Source organism: Egretta garzetta, unplaced genomic scaffold (assembly GCF_000687185.1).
Source record: "Egretta garzetta isolate BGI_Z169 unplaced genomic scaffold, ASM68718v1 scaffold7, whole genome shotgun sequence".
Classification (NCBI taxonomy): Eukaryota; Metazoa; Chordata; class Aves; order Pelecaniformes; family Ardeidae; genus Egretta; species Egretta garzetta.
In genome coordinates, this window is record NW_009260350.1 from 757,041 (window position 1) to 776,040 (window position 19,000).

At 48.4% G+C, this 19,000-nt stretch overlaps 1 protein-coding gene across 1 annotated transcript in view; it reads right to left on the bottom strand.

The window, feature by feature from the left end:
• Nucleotides 1-1,383: 1,383 nt before the first annotated feature.
• The window catches only part of BICDL1 (BICD family like cargo adaptor 1), a 49,196-nt gene continuing 31,579 nt past the window's right edge, over nucleotides 1,384-19,000 (bottom strand). The window contains exons 3-11 of the mRNA XM_009642886.1: nucleotides 18,024-18,140; nucleotides 17,325-17,336; nucleotides 15,815-15,961; nucleotides 14,598-14,777; nucleotides 14,187-14,405; nucleotides 12,980-13,123; nucleotides 9,633-9,763; nucleotides 6,858-6,978; nucleotides 1,384-1,584 (exon numbers count right to left, since the gene is read on the bottom strand). Of these exons, the coding sequence (XP_009641181.1) occupies nucleotides 1,384-1,584; nucleotides 6,858-6,978; nucleotides 9,633-9,763; nucleotides 12,980-13,123; nucleotides 14,187-14,405; nucleotides 14,598-14,777; nucleotides 15,815-15,961; nucleotides 17,325-17,336; nucleotides 18,024-18,140 (1,272 nt within the window). The remainder of the gene's footprint in view (nucleotides 1,585-6,857; nucleotides 6,979-9,632; nucleotides 9,764-12,979; nucleotides 13,124-14,186; nucleotides 14,406-14,597; nucleotides 14,778-15,814; nucleotides 15,962-17,324; nucleotides 17,337-18,023; nucleotides 18,141-19,000) is intronic.

Consider the following 19,000-nt stretch of genomic DNA (forward strand, 5'->3'; position numbering starts at 1 on the left):
TGTAGGGAAGGTCCCTACTTAAGTATTGCAGGATTTCCAGCACCGCTGTGTGCATACACCAAATAAGCTACATTCCTTCTCATTGATGAAGTCACGCTTACGGCAAAGCAGGTTCTGATCAGCTTCGGTCAAAAGGAGATTTGGCTACCTGCTCGCTGAAGGGCCGAGTAGTAAATGACCCACAGGCAGGGACAAATGCTTATTATTTTTGTCAGGCTGTAGCTGATGTTGCTGCATGGGACAGAGTAAGCTGCAGGATTTCCAAAGCTTTGTAGACGTTCTAATTGCCTTTGGCTTTAGTGAAGGTAGATGCCTGCATGCTTTCCGAGGATCAAGTCTGCCAACCCATCGCCAAAGACCTCCTGACATCATTACGGATAGACTTTCAGTGAATTATTGGTTAGGGTTTTTTGGGGCCTATCCAGTTAAAATGGCAGGTTTCTTACTCTGTTTGGGGGGGTACATGGCTTTGGGGAAAGGTGTGTGACTTGCTGAAGCTCCACAACTACCTTTGGCCATTAGAGGGACAGTAGGTGTCCCAGGACTGAACATCCACAACTCTTATTACCCAGTTTGTAATGTGTTGTAGATGGTCAGTCTCTTGGGGAGAAACCATTAACATTCTGTAACTACAGAATGTGCAACTCTTCTCTCTGTAACAGGAGGGAGCTAGAGAAGATGGTAATATCAGCAATCTTACAACTGCCCTGGTCCACGAGGAGCCTGGATTCCCAGTGAGGATTGAAGAGCTATGCAGAGCTGCAGGGGACACAGCGCCCAGGCAGGACCTGCAGCGAGGGCTCAACTTCCACCACGGAGAAAGCTACACTTGTCAAAACATGGCAATGCTGGGGCCAGAGCGACTCCAGTCTCAGTGAGATGGATGAAGGACATCACAGCTGCCAGGACCGGAAGGCGGTGTAAGTGACTCCCCTCTCTTCTCTTGCATTCAGCCCTCTTCTTCCCCCTGTGCTCACTGTGACAGCAGTTCTCAATCCCCTGCACTGCTTTGTTTTGGGGCTGCTTATTTCCTTCTCCAGCATGAGAATGCTTTTAAGACGATCATATTATTCTTCACAGCAGAAACTGGACTGTGTCAAAGCGCCTAAAATATACCCTGAAGTTTATCACTTCACTTTTAAAGAATAAGAAAAGTTTCTTTCTATTAGTATCACATTGTCAATTTGCAAATCTCCAGTTCATGTAAACATTTGGTTCAGACCAGGTGCGGTGTAAATAGTGCAGAGTCTGTCTCAAGGGTTAACTCCTTTGCCCCCTTCTTTTTTTCTTAGTGGATCAGAGTTGGGTCCATCAGCAAGCTGGGCAGCTGCCCCACTCCCCATCTTGAAGCAGGAATTGTTGGAGATGTTTCTCTTTTTCAAATTAATTTTTCTTGAAAAAGGAAAAGAGACGGTTCCCTTCTGCCCCAAAGGGCTCGTTCCCCTGCTGCTCCGGCCTGAACACGGGGGAGGGTCTGGCACTCCGCTTTGCGCCATAGCCACTGGAGAAGGAATAAGCAAGCTGGCTCCATTCCTTCGGGTGTTTGTCCATCAGCTGCTGGTCAATGACCCTGTGCATGTCATCCTGCAGCAGAGGAAGAGGAGGGGGTTGTTAGTGGCAGCTGATGCTCAAAGGGAGCTTGTGCAGGGATGCGGCTGAAATGGGTGTGAAACGTGCTGTGATGAGATGGGGGAGGCATGACAAGAGTGGGGACAGGTCTAGCTCCCCACCTGGCAGCCAGCTCAGTCTTACTTGCTGCCATGAGGCTTTTTAGTAAGTGAGGAAGGTAAATCACACAATTCTGAGGGATAAATTGCTGAGGTGGTCTCGCAGAGGAGCACCGGCGTCTGCTTGGGACTCTGTGACACACCTAAACTATGTTTCTCTGCTGTCTGCAGCTTGCAGATGTCCCCTTTGAGGGGAGAAATAAATAAAAAAGAACAAATGCAGCTGAAAGCAATTGCCAGAAAAAGTAAGGATGTCTGTGCTGAGCTGATGAGGTCTATGTGCTTGCCATGTGGAGCAGGCAGGTAGGCACGACAAAGCTGCCTGCCCAGCCGATTGTTAAGGGGGGCTTCTTCAGAGAAGGTGCCACTGGGAGCTGAGGGACTGGGGCCAGGCATGGGCCCACAGACCCCATGTGGGTTTTGCACCAGACTTACTGAAGAGAACTGCACTCGTCCCTTAGACCCGCTCCTTCCCCTAGAGCCAGCAGAGCGGTGGGAGGTCTCTGATCGACAGCTTGGCATCAACAACTGCACTGTGGTTTTTCAGATATACCCAAAACGCTCTGGCTTAATCCATGTTTGCAGGACAGTGAAATTGCTCCACATCGAATAATTAGTCAGTTCTGTTGTAGCTAATGACATGCTAACGTGTTCCTTGAAAACCTGGCTATCAATTCTACAAATTTTAAACCTTCAGATCCATTATTTCTGCTATAATTGCATATTGAAATTGTAGCTTAGTAAAAATGTGTGTATACAAACCAGCCCCACAGGAGAAATCCACTGTTTTCCAGCGGTTTGGTCCCTGATTGGGACTGAGGGCACTCTCTGGTAAGAACAAGGATACTTTGGATGGGCCGTAGTGGTGGAAGCGCTGTTCATTTGGCACGTCTTGCAGGGCAGCCCATCAGGGCAGCACTGAGATGGAAGGGAAGGTGCTGCCATCACCCAGCGAGTGCCCCAGCTGGTCTGTAGCTCAATGTGGTGTAAAACCAGCCAACTTGGACTGGAAACTCGAACGATGGCTCATCTCTTGTAGCATTTTGTGCAGGGAAAAGGATAGATAGGCCTGGTCCTGAATTTAGTATGGGGACTCTCCCTGGGGGAGGAGGAGGGTGCAGAGCTACATGGACTAGGGAGGCTTTGGATCTTTTTAGAGCAGGGCTGGAAAGGGGGAAGGCAGAGGGAGAGTTAAAGAGGTTAAGGTAAACATCAGCATTAAGGTGAAACAGGTTTCTAGAGATGAAGCTGCCATGTGAAAATGTATAGCACTTGGATTTTGAAAGTACCTCGTCTAGCAAATGAGGTAGGCACCCAGGCTTCAGCATGGCAGATCCGTGTCCTTGGTTAACCACATAACAAGGGATGAGTATGATTTTTATATATCTTTATATATACACAAAAATATTATATATATATAAAAATACAGCATGGACTATTGAGAGTGCACTGTGTTTGGGTCCCTGTCTGTCCGATGTGTGAATCAGAGAGCACAGCACTCGGCTGTGCAGATTTGGGGTAGATGTACGCAGCAAGGCTGGGACAGAGCTGTGGTCCCTGCCTTGGCACTGGGCAGGGGCACAGGAGTGTCCGGGGATGCAGAGGGAGGACAAACACCAGTGGTACGATACCTGTCTGATAAAGAGGTCCCATAAAGCTGTGTAACATGGTACCAGTGTGCTCTAGGCATTCTGGGCAGAAGTTTCTGCTCTTTGCAGAAGGGGTAAGGCTGAAGGAGGTACAAATGGCATGTATCCTCTTCGTGAGCTGGACTCCCTTGCATGAGATAAGGCTTGGAGCTGCCCAAGGCGACCTAGGAGGCTGGTGGCTGTGGCCATGCAGGCTGCAGCTCTCCTCTGGCATTGTAGCATTTTCTAACCTGCGATGCCCCTGTTGCTACTGCACTGAAGCCACTGAGCTCTCATTTCAGAGGAGCAGTCCTCTTCACTTCCAAGTTTGCTCTGTACTCCTTTCCTACTTCTAGTAATGCCCCTCCTGCCCCCAATCAGATGATGAGTATCAGTGTGGGTCAGATTAGGCCTGGGAGTGAGGTGCACATCCACTCCTCTGCTAGGCTCAGATGTGTGGGATTTTGCTTGTGGCATATTTTATAGCTTGCATGATTATGTGCTTACAGAAAACTGTAATCTTGTTGATGGTCTTTGGTAAAGTGTGGACTAGAAATGTGCAAGAGCAAAATTTTATCACATTAAAGCCTCCATTTATGACCAGCTGAAGCAGAGAATCTCATCCCATTTTATCAGAAACATTCAGCTTTGCAAAATAGTCCCCAAAATACATAAATCACCTGACTTGTTTTGTGCCTCTGTGGTTGAGCTTCTGTTCTGGCGACATTAGGAAACTATTTTGCTACTGCATAATAACACTTCAGGTCAGTATGTTGGAGACAACTTCCTGCAGTTCTAGTGAGCCTGATCCTCATCTCAGAGAGCTGATGGGAGCAGGTCTGGGGTTGCTGTATTGCTGCAATTGGGCGACATAGTGTGAAGTGAGAAAACAAATGCCTGTTGTTAAAACCCTAAGGTGTGGATATTCCAGCACTAAATACTGAATGTACTAGTAAGTACGTCTCAATTTATACCACCTATCCAAACTGAAGCAGAATTTGGATACAGACAGCTCCTATGCAGAGCACTCAATGTCACTTACTAGATAATGAGACTGAGAAGTAAAATCCCAGTCTGTATTTCAAGAAGTTTCCCAGATACTAGATATGCCAAATACAGAGGATTAATGATACGTGTGCCTCAGCCTGGCTTTCCCCGCAGCAACCTGCCCCTATGAGCAGGGCAGTGATCGTGCCCCTGTGCTCAGCACTGGTGAGGCTGCACCTCAAATGCTGTGTTCGATTTTGGGTCCCACAGTTCAAGAAGGACATTGAGGGGCTGGAGCATGTCCGGAGAAGGGCAACGAAGCTGGTAAGAGCACAAGTCTGTGAGGAGTGGCTGAGGGACCTAGGGGTGTTCAGTCTGGAGAAGAGGAGGCTGAGGGGAGACCTTATTGTGCTCTACAACTGCCTGACCGGAGGGGGAAGCCGGGGGGGTCAGTCTCTTCTCCCAAGTAACAAGCGATAGGATGAAGGGAAATGGCCTCAAGTTGTGGCAGGGAAGGTTTTGACTGGATATTAGGAAAAATTTCTTTACTGAAAGAGTGGTCAAACATTGGAACAGGCTACCCAGAGAGGTGGTGGAGTCACCATCCCTGGAGGCATTCAAAAAATGTGCAGATGTGGCACTTCAGGACATGGTTTAGCAGACAAGGTGTTGTTGGGTTGACGGTTGGGCTTGATGATCTTGGAGGTCTTTTCCAACCTTAAAGATTCTATGACCTAGGGGGTTCTCCTGGTTCTGTCTGGGATAGTTAATTTTCTTCCTAGTAGCTGGCATACTGCTGCGTTTTGGATTTAGCATGAGAATAATGTGATAACACACTGATGTTTTAGTTGTTTCTAAGCAGTGCTTATACTAAGTAAGTCAAGGACTTTTCAGCTTCCCATGCTCTGCCAGAGAGGAGGTGCACAAGAGGCTGGGAGGGAGCAGAGCCAGAACAGCTGACCCAAACTGGCCAAAGGGGTGTTCCATACCACATGATGGATATAAACTCAGGATATAAACTGGGGGGAGTTGGCCAGGGGGCAGTGATCACTGCTCAGGGACTGGCTGGGCATCAGTCGGCAGGAGGTGAGCAGTTGCATCACTTATTTTTCCTGGGTTTTATTCCTCTCTTTTTTGTTGTTTTTGTTAAACTGTTCTTATCTCAATCCATGAGTTTTCTCACTTTTGCCCTTGCAATTCTGTCTCCCATCCCACCAGCAGCGGAGGAGGGTGAGTGAGCAGCTGTGTGGTGCTTGGTTGCCAACTGGGGTTAAACCACGACAGGGGTAAAGCCTCACCATTGGGTGCAGGATGCTGCCCCTTGTGCCCTGCCCTAGTGCTGGGGTGAGGGTGTCTGTGTGTGCAGAATACCAGTGGGTGATGGAGATGATCCCCCACTGGCCCCTCTTGCCAGATGATGGCGAGGACAGAGACAGATGCAGGTGATGGTGACAGCGAATGGAGCAGGCAAGGGGCTGGCGGGGGGGGGGGGGGGGGGGGGGGAGCTCACCTCAAAGGCAGGAGGGGTGTACGACTAAAGCTGTTGGTACAGGAACTGAGAAAGGCCACTAGATCAGAAACCAAAGGAGCCAGATAGTAAAAAGCCCTGAGGAAGCAAACTGTAAGCAGGAGAAAGAAAAGAAAAGAAAAAAAAGAGAAACGAAAACACAGTGGAGTTGAAACAGGAGCGAGGTTGTACGGGAGAGGTTTCTACCGGTCAGGCTGGTTGTTAGTAGAGTCAGGGTCTTGCATGGTCTGCAACAAATTACTACAACTGGCCCGGACCTTTTCTCTTGTATCTGCTTGTTTCCTATTAAAGTAGCCCTCCCTCGGCGCTAGTTTCTGGGAGGAGACAGTTTTGTCTGTTCTTAAGGGCTCTCTGCCTTTACATGGGTTTTCCCCACTGACCTCAAGCAGAGCATCTCCAGGGCAGCTGCTGAACTGCCATGGGTTTGGGTTTTTTTTACCTTGGTGGAGAGCTGGGATTTTAGCTTCTCCATCTTGCTGGATCTTCTGAGTTGATGACAACAGTGCAGCTATACCGCGAAACAATCACCACAACCTCTCTGCCTCCCACCTTTCTGCTCCATTATGGAAATGCAAGGACATGCTGTGCCCACACATCCCCAGGGCTGCGCTTGCCCAGGGACATCTCCTGCATGGACACCTTCCCTCCCCAGGCCACAGCAGGTTATTCTGCAAAGTGTATGTTACTCATGTCGCATGCAGCCATGTGATACAGTTTGTTTCTCCACTTTAAAAGGCTATTCCTGTATAATTAATTAACAGCTCACAGCTGAAAGGCTTTGAGCAGGGGAGGGCTGTGTTCCACACACCCCTCCCAAGCACCACTGCATTGCTGGCTCCTGCAGAGCCCAAAGCAAGGCCTCCTATCTATGGATACTTGGGCTGAGAACACAGCAAACCCACAGGGAAGGGGGAAAAGTTACCCAAAGGTGCCTCCTGGGACGCGTGCCACCCAGACCCTGCCCTGAGGTGACCAGGGGCTGCTCACCTGCCAGGCCTCTAGCTGCTGCGAGAGGTTCACCTTCTGCTGGATGGCGTCCAGCAGCTGGCTGTTGAGGGACATCATGTCGATCTTGCACTTGGCCAGCTCCACCTCCACCGCGTTCTTCCTGGGGGGAGAGCAAGAAAGTGGGGTGTGTGACTTTTTTTTTTTTTTTTAAAGGAAGTGTTAAACATATCCTTGAGGAGAAGTCAACAATTTCTTTCATTGGCAAGTCCCCAAAGACGAAGCTGTTCATCTCCATTGTATTCTGGACAATCTAGTCATCTGAAGAGTGGGACAGAACTGTAGACATCATTACTACAAAACCAGTGGATTTCTGGTAAGCACACTAAGAAGAATACAAAAAGATATTCAGATACACTGCTGTGTAAGATAATATAGGGTGCCTGGATAATGTGTAGAATCTGCCATTGAAAATTGAGATCTAAAATGAGCTAGAATCTACATATAAATATTTTTTCCTTTTCTTCTGTTTACTAATGCATAGGAAAGAAAATGGTATACGGTAAAAAGCAAATGATCTGTATCAGATCACTTGATCAACAAGTTGCAGTATAAAACAAACCAAAAACCCTCAAAGAATACAACTCTGCTTTGCATTGGGACTTGGACTGAAAGGAAGGAAGAAATGAAAGAAGAAAGTTTATCACAGCATATGCTTTTTAAGAATGACAAACTGTTAAAGTTGTTTGAATTAAATGTTTTCTTTAAGGAAAGCTCCCTGTTTCAATGGGGTTGTGCCAGCCATTGTGAACACTGCTGCTGCATTTCCTTCCAGGCATTTGGTAGCCACCAGGCATGTGACTCCATGGCCAAGGTCGCCCAAAGGGCCTGAGTACTCGGTGGCTGAGATCTTCCAGCTCCTACAGGCTAGTGGAAAGGGATTGTCCTCTAGGAAGGAGCCATTTCCTAAGCTGCCCTAGCTGGCCTATGCTGCAAGCACACAGGTGAGCACAAACCTTAAATTTTCAATTAACTGCTGTGTGATGGGAAACCATAACGTGACTCGCTGGGAACCATCTTTCCTTGCAAACATTTTCGGGAGAAATAATTGCATCTTATTAACTGTAGCTAATTCATTGCCTCCTAATAGCTCCCTTGTGCTCCCCTGCAGAAGAGCAATTTGGGAATTTGTGTTTATATTCCAGGTAGTGGTTGCTTAACATCTCCTATTATAGGATCCTATTTTCCCATTGCTTCCCATGTTGCCAAACTTCAGCTTCAAGCTAAAAATTTTCCATGCCAGATGTCTGCCTCAGGCAGTGATTTTATTTCTGTTCAGAGTTAGGGCTTTTTTTTTGGGAGGGCTTCAACAAAAGTGACTTAACCCTTGAGGTGCGAGGTGGGAAGCATATTATGAGCCTCCCAAGCGTCTTGCTGCCTGGGAGCAGTCCGCTCAGCCTGTGGAGGGATGCTTTCATTTCTAGCAACAAGACACTCTTGTCTGCTTTCACTTGCAGCCACTTTCTGCTCATTAATCACCCGCCACTCACCCATGCACACTTGTCATGTCCCCCTTTCTCTCAGCTCCTGTCACTGCAGGACAGTCGGCCGTAAATATTAGTGCTTTGTCCCAGTGGGGTCATTAACCGCTGTGGAGAAGCTGTACCCTTCCACTCATGGCTGTGGGTTTGAGCACCTTAAATAGCCTTTTGTTGTGAAGCTCCCCACTGCTGCTTGGATATTACCGGGGGATTTATCACGGTGGCAGTGCGTTGCCATAGCCACAGCAGAACCAGCAACCCACACGCACTGGAAATGTGAGAACCAGCTCTCTGCACCCGGCAGTGCAGCTGGGATGCTCCTGATTTTTGCCAACAGATGGAGGTGTTACAGAGGACAGTGATGGGAATTTGGTAGCCAGCTACCCAGGCAAGAGCAGCACAGATGATCGGGTCACTTAAAAAAAGGTGAAAGGATTGTGCGTGCTGATTTAGCTCCCCACATCCTCAGAGGTGCAATGCTCTTGTGCTCCTCCTCTTGCTGGGGGCTTGAGTATTAGGTATTTCCATAAGGAGATAGTCTGGTGGTGTCCCAGCCCATCTGCTTATTGAAGAGATTATCAGATGTGTCCTTTCTACCTAGAGCACAGGGGGGTGAATGTTTCTGCCACTCTCCTCGGGGCAAAAAAGTGCTCAGGGCAGTGTGGCAAGTCCAAGCACAGAGCTGGGGAAGCAGGGTATGGGGTACAGGGTAGCAAAACTGCATAGGTTTGCAAGGAGGATAGGGAAAAGAAACAGTCAAACAGTTAAGAGTATCCTGAAAGGAGAAATAGAGAATTACAGGACTGGAGGTGCAAAAAAGGCCCTGGAATAAGAAAGGAGAACAAATGACCGAAGAGATGGTTTAGGGAAGAAGCCCAAGCAGGGCTGTAATGGGGATGGGCAGGAAAGCAGGGTTGTGTGTCTGGGGGAGCAAAAGAAGAAAAATATGACAAATAGGGCAGACCATTGGGTTCCCTGAAGTCCTCTCCTTGCTGTGACTCAGACCAGCAGGAGGGATGGCAAAAACATGGTTCACAGCATCCTCCTAAATGTCCCCAATCCTGCCATGGGGCAGCTCAGGAAATTGGCATCTCCTGCCCTGCACCAAGCTCCTGGCAGCATTTCCCAATGCCAGCAAAGCTGAGACTCACTCCATCACTTTGTAACAGCTACTGAAATTCATGGAGGGTGGGAGAAATTCACCCTGGAGGCATCTCCTACTAAAGCACTCCATAACTGCTAGCCCAGCCTGTCTTTGGCTGTTCATACCACTTACTTGGCAATGGCTTCATCTCGGTCCCTGATGGCCTGCAGGAGCTGTTCACTTGTCTCCTTGTCTTCAGCAGCACCTCGCAGCCGGTCCCGTTCCTCCTTCAGCGTCGTCATTTCCACACTCAGCAGTGTGACCTGTGGGCAGAGGGAGAGCATGAAACCCAGGGCTGCTCAGACAAATTCATCATGAGTGGCGGGAAAAAAAAGCCACATAGGCCAACCTGGAGGCTGAGCTCCCCTGCTTTTAGGAGAAGCTGTGTCTGCTGGGAAGGGGCTGTTAGTGCTGCTGCAATCCCCCATGCAATGCGCCAGCTTGCCCTGGGATGCCAGCAGTGCCGGTCTGAGCAAGATGGGTCACCAGGACAGCCTCAGTAACATGCAGCAACAGCACTGAAAGCTGTGCAGCTGCATGGGGCAGGACCCACCTGCAACTTTGCTGTCACTACAGCATCAGTGCTGAAATACTGCCCCTTGTCAAGCACTTTGTCTTGCACACACATCCTCTGAGTCTGCCTGTTGTATTCTGATCTTTCCAGGGTTAAATTATTGCAAACATCATTTAGTAGCAAATAAGATTTTTTGGAGGGGGCCCTTGTGTCTCTTGAAGCAGTATGATGCTGAAGACAAAGGATGTGAAAATTCCCTTTCACACCATGAAAGGTGTTACTGGCACATCTTATAATTTTAATTAGACTTTAAAATATGTGCAGAGTCTTAAATAGCCTGAGAAATGATCTATCGTTTTGGTCCTGTGCAGAGTGAGTTAATAGTGTGTGAAATCATGCAAGGATTACATTAGCACAGCTTTGCAATATTTCATACACATTTAATTTCTTTGTCTAGGGCACACATGCTCTGTTATGCTACTCCACCACCTGGAAACCCTTCCAGCATTTAACCCACCTCCCTTCTCTAAATGCAGCTCAGTAGTGCTTGAATCCTCAAAGAAATCTTTAAATAGAGGGCAGACAGTCAAAAAGGGCTCATCACATCAACGGCGTGGGAGGATCTGCCGTTAGCACGGCATGGCTGGGTCAGGGGGAGGAGGGTGCAAACAAGCCCTGTCTGTGTGCAGAAGCTCCCCGCTGTGTGCTGGGGCTGCCAGGGAATCAGGAAGCTCTGCCCAGGCTGTGCCCTCCTGCAGCCCAGCATGGAATGCACCTCAGAGCAATGATGTGACGGAGAGCGGTGTGAGACCTATGTGAAAGGTGCTGAGCAATTCTGCTGAAATCCCAGGGGACAGTGGATCAAGAGGCCCAAAAAATGCATTTGGGCATAGGCTTGGGGTTTTAACTGTTTTTGTCTGTGTTTCAGGTAAGAATGGGATGCCACAGGGAGAGGATACAGACCAGGCAGAAGATGCAAAACTGCTTTCCAGTGTAGACAGAGGCGGGGCCAATTCCTGACTCCAACCAGCTTACCTTGCTCTCAGGCAGGAGCAATGAATGTGTGTGGTGCTACAAGGTCCCAAAAGCCATTTAGGAGTTCCCCTTTTATTGTAGCAATACCAGTGACAGCACAGAAGGATGCAGAGGCAGCAAAGCACTGCTGCCCCAGGTGGACCAGATTTCCATGTGCATTGATTTTCTTTAGTACTGAACTGAAGAAAACATCGCCTCTTCTATGGGAGGTGAGAATAACTATTAACCTTGAGCAAGTGTGAGGTTGTGTTATGGGCAAAAGCTGTGGGAGATGTGTACTTGCTGCGTGAGGCTGAAGTGCTTCTCTGAGAGCAATGTCTGCTGCATTTGTAGTTATGCCCCATCTTTCTTCATATAGCACAGAGGTGTGAGAAGAAAGTAGAACTGCAGTCTTCCCTTTGCTCCCTGAATATTCAGAGTGTTGGTAGTCAGGGACCCCTAAAAGCAGAGACGGGGGTCCAGACTTGTGATCCAGGGTGGGTCCGCTGGTCCTTCCTGGCTGGGGAGTTTGGGGAGACCAGCCACAGCAAAGAACAACCAAGTGCTGCTCCCTCCTGATGTCCTGTCAAGGCCTCGTGCCCGGGAGCACTGGTAAGGAGGTGCTGTATCCATATGCTGCTGGCATATGAATGGTCGCTCAAAATCTGTGAATAAGCCTGCAATGGTCTCTGTCAGCACAGGACTATGGCAGCACGGCCAGAGGAGCATCTGGGCTCATGTCTCACTGGGGACACAAGTTTGGACCCTTGAAGGTGTCTCTTGTGGTGGCCACATCGCTGAGAGGAGCAGTCCTCAGGGCAGGACAGGTGCCAGGGCTGCTCCTCCGCTGCAGTCTGCCTCTGATCAGCTGCTTTGCCGGCGAGTTTATTTTCCATCCTTGTACTCATGCAGCCATCACTGCCAGACGTATTTAATGGTGGTCTTACTCTTTTTTTTCTTCAGCCCCATGGTGGGAGCTCCCATAAGCTCTACAGAAGGCTGTCAGACCCCAGGTTATGCTGACTTTGCGAACTGGGATGTGTTTTCCTTTCTCTTCTCCAAAGGGGTACAGCAAAAGGGCAATACAGTGCCACTGGCCAGACCACCTAAGGGTGTTAATCCTACTCTCTGCTCCAACACAGTTGGTGCCACACAAGCAGCTGTGTTAAAGGCTGCTTCTGCTGCAGCCTCCAGATCCCTCCCAGCATTTGCAGACTTGTCCCATAGAGATAGGGATGGCAGAGCATCTCCTCAAGTGCCTGTCTCCATTTGCTGCTTTTGGCATAAGACCTCAGACACAGATGATGTTCAGTGTGGATGCAGTGCGATTCTGTGCTTTGGGTGTCGTGTTGTTTTGGGGGTTGGATCATTCATTGCTGTTGAGATTGTCTTAGCCAGTCCCTGTTGGCCCTGGAATGTTGCCTGGTGCCATGACTGAGATTCTTAGGTGTGCATTTATGAGGGTTTTGTGATGCTGCTGTGGAAGGGGGTGAACCTTGCACCTTGCACAGCAGAGCAGCACTGTTTTGCCCATCCAGTGGCTGGATATACCCCTTACAAGGGCTTAGTGCAAGCAAGGCAGGTCAGACTGGATACCTGTGGGTTTCCAGTACCCCATATCAAGCAGCCTTGTACTTTGGGGTCTTCTGCTGAAGAAGAATTTAAGTGAGACAGGTTGGCTGAGAAGCAGATTGGGGGAAAGGTTTAAAGGAAGTTTGGCTGCTGGAGATGGTGTCTGGGATGGACCCCAGACAACTTGTCAAAAACTCAGATCCTAAATGCATGAAGCCTCTCTGCTAGGTTTAACAGAGCCTCCCTCATCCAACCATAACTGGTTGTGGGCCAAATCTTCCTGGGTCATTTATCATGTTGATCTCTTCTATGGAAGGCATGTCTCAGAGAGTGAACACTGGTGTTACGAGACCATGTGTAAAGTGTGGGAATTGCTAACCTGGCTGTGCAGTCGCTGCAGCTCCTCCAAACTCTGCCTCAGTTTCCCCCGTTCTCCCTCCATTAATTCCCTCAGGGCTCGCGAATCCTCACTTGTTCGCCTGATCTGTTCCTCTAAGGTGTCGTCGTCACTTCGTCGAGAGCTCTGAGAGCGGGAGAGAAATCTCTTGCTCAGATTTCACTTTAAAAAAGGCAATTGCATTAATTTGATACTGGTTTGGGATGGGGGGGTACTAAACAAGGAAGAAGAAAGTGTGAATGTGACTGTGGTAGAGTTTCAGTTTTGTTCCCATATACCTCCACAGTGGAAACATGCTCAGTCAAGGGCAGTGCTTCTACACATGATAAAAAGAGCATGCAGACATGTTCTCACCTTAGCATAAACCACATTAACAGAACCCTACTCACCACTTGGTAACATATAGCTACAGTATCTGTGTTTCTAGACCCTTTGCAGGAGTTTCTATTTTTTTTTCCCTCACCATAGCATCTCAGATAAGTCATACTGGCAATGCAACCAGCTTGTGGGTGATGGAAATAGGCCTGATTTGAACCTTTGAAAAAGTGAGGTGTTTTCTTGAAATTCTGTGCTCCTGTGGATGCTGAGTGGTCCTCCATGACATCCCCTCCTCCCCAGCAGCCCCAGGACCATATCCCACAGACACCATCTTGTGCCAGCAAAACCCTTCACCTGTCTATGAATTTGAGTCTGGCAGCTCTTGCCAAGACATTTGTACCCAGTGTCAATTTGCAGGGGCAGAACATACCCCCACAGGGGTTATGGTGGTTTTGTGATACTATTGCTAATAAAGCAAGGTTAGGAAAATCCTCAGGGAAATAACTGAACTGTGATGTATAAGACAATCTGCAGTATTTCCACACTGAAACTCTAACTTACTGCAAATCTCAAAGAAAGCCTACTTTCATTAATTTTCCAGAATGACTCCCAGATCAATGACAGCTGCATAAGCTTGAAACTTAGAGCTGTCTGACCACTGCAGGCTGGAACTGCATGTGCTGGCTTGGCTCTTGGCTGACCATTTGAGACATATGAAGCAGGCTATGCACTGTGACAGCCCATCTCTGTGGGCTACAGAGGTTTTCTTGGAGACTGGGGACTTCGGGATCCAGCAGAAACCTGCAGCAAGCTCTGTCACCCAGGCAAGGGGACATGCACAAGCCAAGGTCTTTCTGTGCCACCAACTTACCGTGGAGTCTGCCCCATCCAGCACATTTTGTATCAGTCTTTTCAGCTCGCTGAGAGCCGCCCTTAGGCTGCCAGCTGGGACATCTTTGGCTGATGAGGTTTCTGAAGACTCATCCATAGAGGAGTCTGTAGAGACTGCTGAGTCTGCGCTGTCGTTTCCTCTGAGATGGGAGCAGAGATATCGCACTTGGCAATATGCTTCCCAGAGCTGCAGCCTCAGCTGGAACAAGAGAGCCTGACATTAGCCTGGGACATCAAGGCCATGGAGATGCTCCTTCCACGGTGAAGTGAGGCATGTGATTACCAAACCTCACAAATATTTGTCTAGCTTGCTATGTTGGTTTTGAAATGGATGCAGAGATTTACTTTCATAGAGGTCCATGGGCTTTCCCAGGGGCCGGAGGGCAAATACCTGTTCTCGTTCTTGTTCCAGCTCCTCTGCCTCCATGCTCTGCTCTATCTCAGATAGCAGGGATGTGCTGGTTGTGTTGAAATTTTGGAGACTTCTCTCCTCACTGAGCTCTTCTACTTTCCCCTGCAGCTGCCGGTAGGACAGCCGCACCTCCTGGAGCTCCAGCTGGCTTTGGTGCAGCTTGCAAAGAAAATCAAGGAATTTGTCAAGGAAGTAGGAAAAAAAAGTATTAGTGGAGGTGATACGGAATTGGATGATTCTCTTGGTTTGTGAAGGAGCTGAGAGGGAGGAATGGGTGTCACAAAAGAGGATTTCCAGCCAGGAGGAAGGTACTCTTGGCTGGTATTACTATTTATTGGAGCTTAATAATCTCCAAGTGTCATTAGACACTGTTTAGACTCTAGAATATCCTGAAAGATAAAAATAGCAGGTTAATCAGCACTAAAATGAGGAACATCATGAAGTTGGGACTCAGGTAAAAAAATTTGCTGAAAACAACACATCAGGAAGTGAATCCAAAAAGAAAAGTAATATAGATGTGATTTAAAAAAATCTATATTCATATAATAATAACAACAATAACAACAATAATAATAACAATAATAGAAATATATATAAAGGGGAAAAAAGATTCAGGGCTATTCTGGAGAGCTAGGGTTCCAGTAGTTACCAACCTGCAGAACAGAAATGAAAAAATTTTGCTCTCTACTAAGATGCGTGAAGACACAGAGGTGCCAGCTTGTTCTACGGGGAGTAACATTTGGTGACACGTGGCTACAAACACCACGGGGCTTGTTGGGAAACCATCTGAGCAGTGAGAGCTATGAGGACAGTTACTACCCTCTGGGACAGCAGGGTCTAAAGAAGCCCCTTCTGAAGCCAATTCTAATATAAAAAAATTAAGTAAAATTAACTACAACCAGAATTCTCTGCTTCCTTTTATGTTTCCCTCATTTCCCCAATACCCTGTCCCACTCCCTTTTCAGATGTCCCTCCCAAGCTGCTCTTTGCTGTCAGGATGCCCCATTGCAGCTCCTGTTATCTGTCCCTGTGGGGAACACCCAGGACCCTGCTTGCTGCCATGCTTACATGAGCCATTTTATTCTTCCAGTTGTTTTACCTCCCAGTTCCTGATTATCTCCCTGGTGAGTTTTACCCCAAACCACGTCTTTTACTCCATTTCCCCCCTCTTCCCTGTCCCCTTGCTGCCTCCTCACCTGCAGGTCCTTGTCATGGCTTTGTCTTTCCAGGATGAGGACTCGGTCCTGCAGCTCCTCCACGGTTCCTTGGAGCAGGTCATTCTCCTCCATCATGGCACTAAGGCGATGCTCCAGCTCCCGCTTTCTGTCCGTCAGCATTTTGATCTGTGGAGGAAAGAGAGGCAGTGTTGGACCCTGCGCTTTCCAGGGAGAAGAGAGGATGGAAGAGAGAAATGAAACAGCAAAAAGCAAAAGCATGTACATACATGTTCTGTACCTGTATGAGAGAAACTGTATCTCTGTGTGTGGCTTACAGCTTAGGAAGCCTCTGAAAGGAAACTCCTCCTTCCCTAGGCTGCAGGGGCAGGTCCAAAGGGGCTGGGTGCATTGGCAGGAGGCTAGGGAGCAGGCAGAAATGTCCAAACGGATTAAGTGGAGACCAGCCCTGCATACCCCTTGTACCTTAAAATTTGCAAGACTGGGCAAACCTAGTTGCTTTTTCCTGGCTGGTCCCCAACTGAGCATGGTGGCATTTTCTCCTGTATGGGTGCTTGAAACCACAGGGTGAGCCTGCAGGACCCTGCTCCCCGCAGGGCTGTGCCACAGCACTGCCCATACACTTTTCTTAATTGCTGTATGTTTGCCAGGTCCTCACTAGGGATTTTTCTGTCTTTTTACTTGTGATGAATCCTTTCTGTGCCATGCTTATTTTTAGTCTCCCAGTGATCGGTTGCTTTTAAAATTGGTTCATTTCTTTTAATTGTCAAGGGCAATGATTTCAGGTGAGAAGGGACAATGTGCCAAGCAAAATCTCTGTGATTCAGTTAGCTGGGAACAGTGCACAGGATGAATCAGCACTAGCCAAGGTCACTCCTTGTTTAAGCAAGAAAAAGTAGCCTTTTCCCAGATTAGTACACACAGGACCTCTGGGGACTGGGTATGCCATTTACCAGTCCAGTACAACCCTAAATATTCCCTATGGCCTCCTTTTAATTCATGGACCATAGACAAATTCAGCAACTTCCCACTGGTTTCTTGGCCTCTTTGGGACCTTGTCTCTTTGCTGCTTTCCAGGTTGCTGGAAAGATTTGGCTGCATGAAGGAATATTAGCAAAGTGTGTGGACTTGCTATTTCTGCAGGGTAAAGGCTGCTGTAGGTATTAGAAAGCTGCTTTTAGGTGACTAATGGTTTCTGAGGTATCTCTTCCCACCACCATCATGATTTGCGTGGGCTGGAGAAAAGGGATGTGAGATGTGAGAAAAATAAGAGGTATAATACAGAGATTGTATCAAGAGTTCATATTTGGTACCCAAATCAGTAATGAACACCCTGTGAATGACTGTGTAACAGAAAAAACATTGCTCTGCCGTGGGCCCTGGGCCATAGGAAGGGCACAGAGGGAAAGGGATTTGGAAAGCAAGAGACAGGAAGGAGGCAAGGAGGCAAGGTGAGGCATGCATAGTGACAGGCATGCATGATGACAGCAATGCACCCGCGGGCAAACCCTTTCCGAGCCTCTATACTTACTTCAAGGACCTGCTGCTCCACACCAAGGGGAGGGGGAGAAAAGGCGAGGGACCAGGAGGGAGCAGGTGGGAGTGGGAGAAAAGAAGAAATTGAGAGGTTTTAGGAAAAGCTCTTCCAAACAGCTTATAAATAAAAAAAGCCATAGGGTAGTAGTTGGACATCTACCCCTCTGGTTGCTGCCTACATGGTCTTCAGTGACTCCCATCAGGGAAGGGAAGAAGAAGAAAGGTAAAATCATTCCTAATGTACCAGAGCTAAACCAGGCAGGGACTCCTTGCTTTCCCACATGTGTGGCTCAGAGACAGGAGAGGATTGCTGCTTTCTTTGCAAGCGTGAGAAATTGAAAAAAAACCTCAACTGTGCAGACCTTCCCACCATGCCCCAGAGTTTAATCTGTACTGGGCAGCAGCCCTGCAAGAGCACAACCATGGTTTAGCTCCTGGAAGATCCTTCTGATCCGTTCATTTTGCAGGCATGCTTGTGACTGAGGCAGCGGTGGAAGCTGCCTAGTGCCACTCCGGCCAGCCCTGGGTTGCAGCAAAAATCCTCATTGGGGGAGTCCTTTGCACCACAGCTACCATCCTTCTCTTTGTTTGCTCCAAGAAGCAGGTTTTGATTACCCAGTTCAGAGGGGTTCTTTATACAAGTTAAAACAGCCCTGGCCATCTTTTGGAGTGAGGCCGAGCACAGGAGACTCACCTCAGCCTGAAGGCTCTCGAGCCGTACAATGTGTTGGCTGCTGGAGGAGTTCTTCTCCCGAAAGTCCTCCCGGAGGGTGTGGACCTGCAGGGAGAGCTGCCGCTCCACCTCGGATGCCTGCAAGGAGACACCAGCTGGCATTACCCTGGGGGGTCATCCCATAGACAGAAAGTGGTTATCTCCTCCTGCCCATGGGAAGATCTGACCCAATATGACTCTGCACAAGCCCTAGTTTTGGCAGAAACTGTGAAGCCTGCAGAGTCTAGACAAGCGAAAAACTCATCCTGGCCGGACACTGGAGAGAGCAGTCATTTAGACTGTGTTGATTTTCCCCTGGGGCAGCCAAAGGCCATAGCCAGCAACTTTCTTCCACTGCAAAATTGCATGATGACTCCCATGCCCTACAGGGAATTCAGTTTTCCTCAAAAATAGTAGCCTGATTGGGGCTGAGGAGGAGACCAGGCCACTCGCAAAGGCAGAGGGGAGGCAATCTTCATAGACCCTAGGAAAAACTGCTAATAAATTTACGCTTTCTAAACCTCTGAACATCTTTGGCACAGCTCTAAAATAACAAGTGCTCTTTGCCTCTGATTTCTGGCTCCCATCAGGGCCAGACGGAGAAGCATCCGCTCCACATGACTACTGGTGTAGGATTGCTGGGCTTGGCCCTCTTTCCCATTTCGAAGGAGGGATGCCCCATTTATGCAGGGTGGTTTGAGGACAGTGGAAAGGCCATTCCTACCTGCAGGATCCAGGCTGCAGACAGCCTGTATAAATGACAGCTTAGACATGTTAACTACTCTCCAGACAGCTTTATGGCTGATTTTTACATGGTGAACACACTTGTTTAGGCTTGTAAGAGAACATAAGGTTTTTATGACAAATCCCTAATGAGACAGCACAAATGGATGGTTTTCTATTTAATTAGCCTCCATCAGGTTCCATTACACTTAGGCACAGACCTCCCCCCCCCCCCC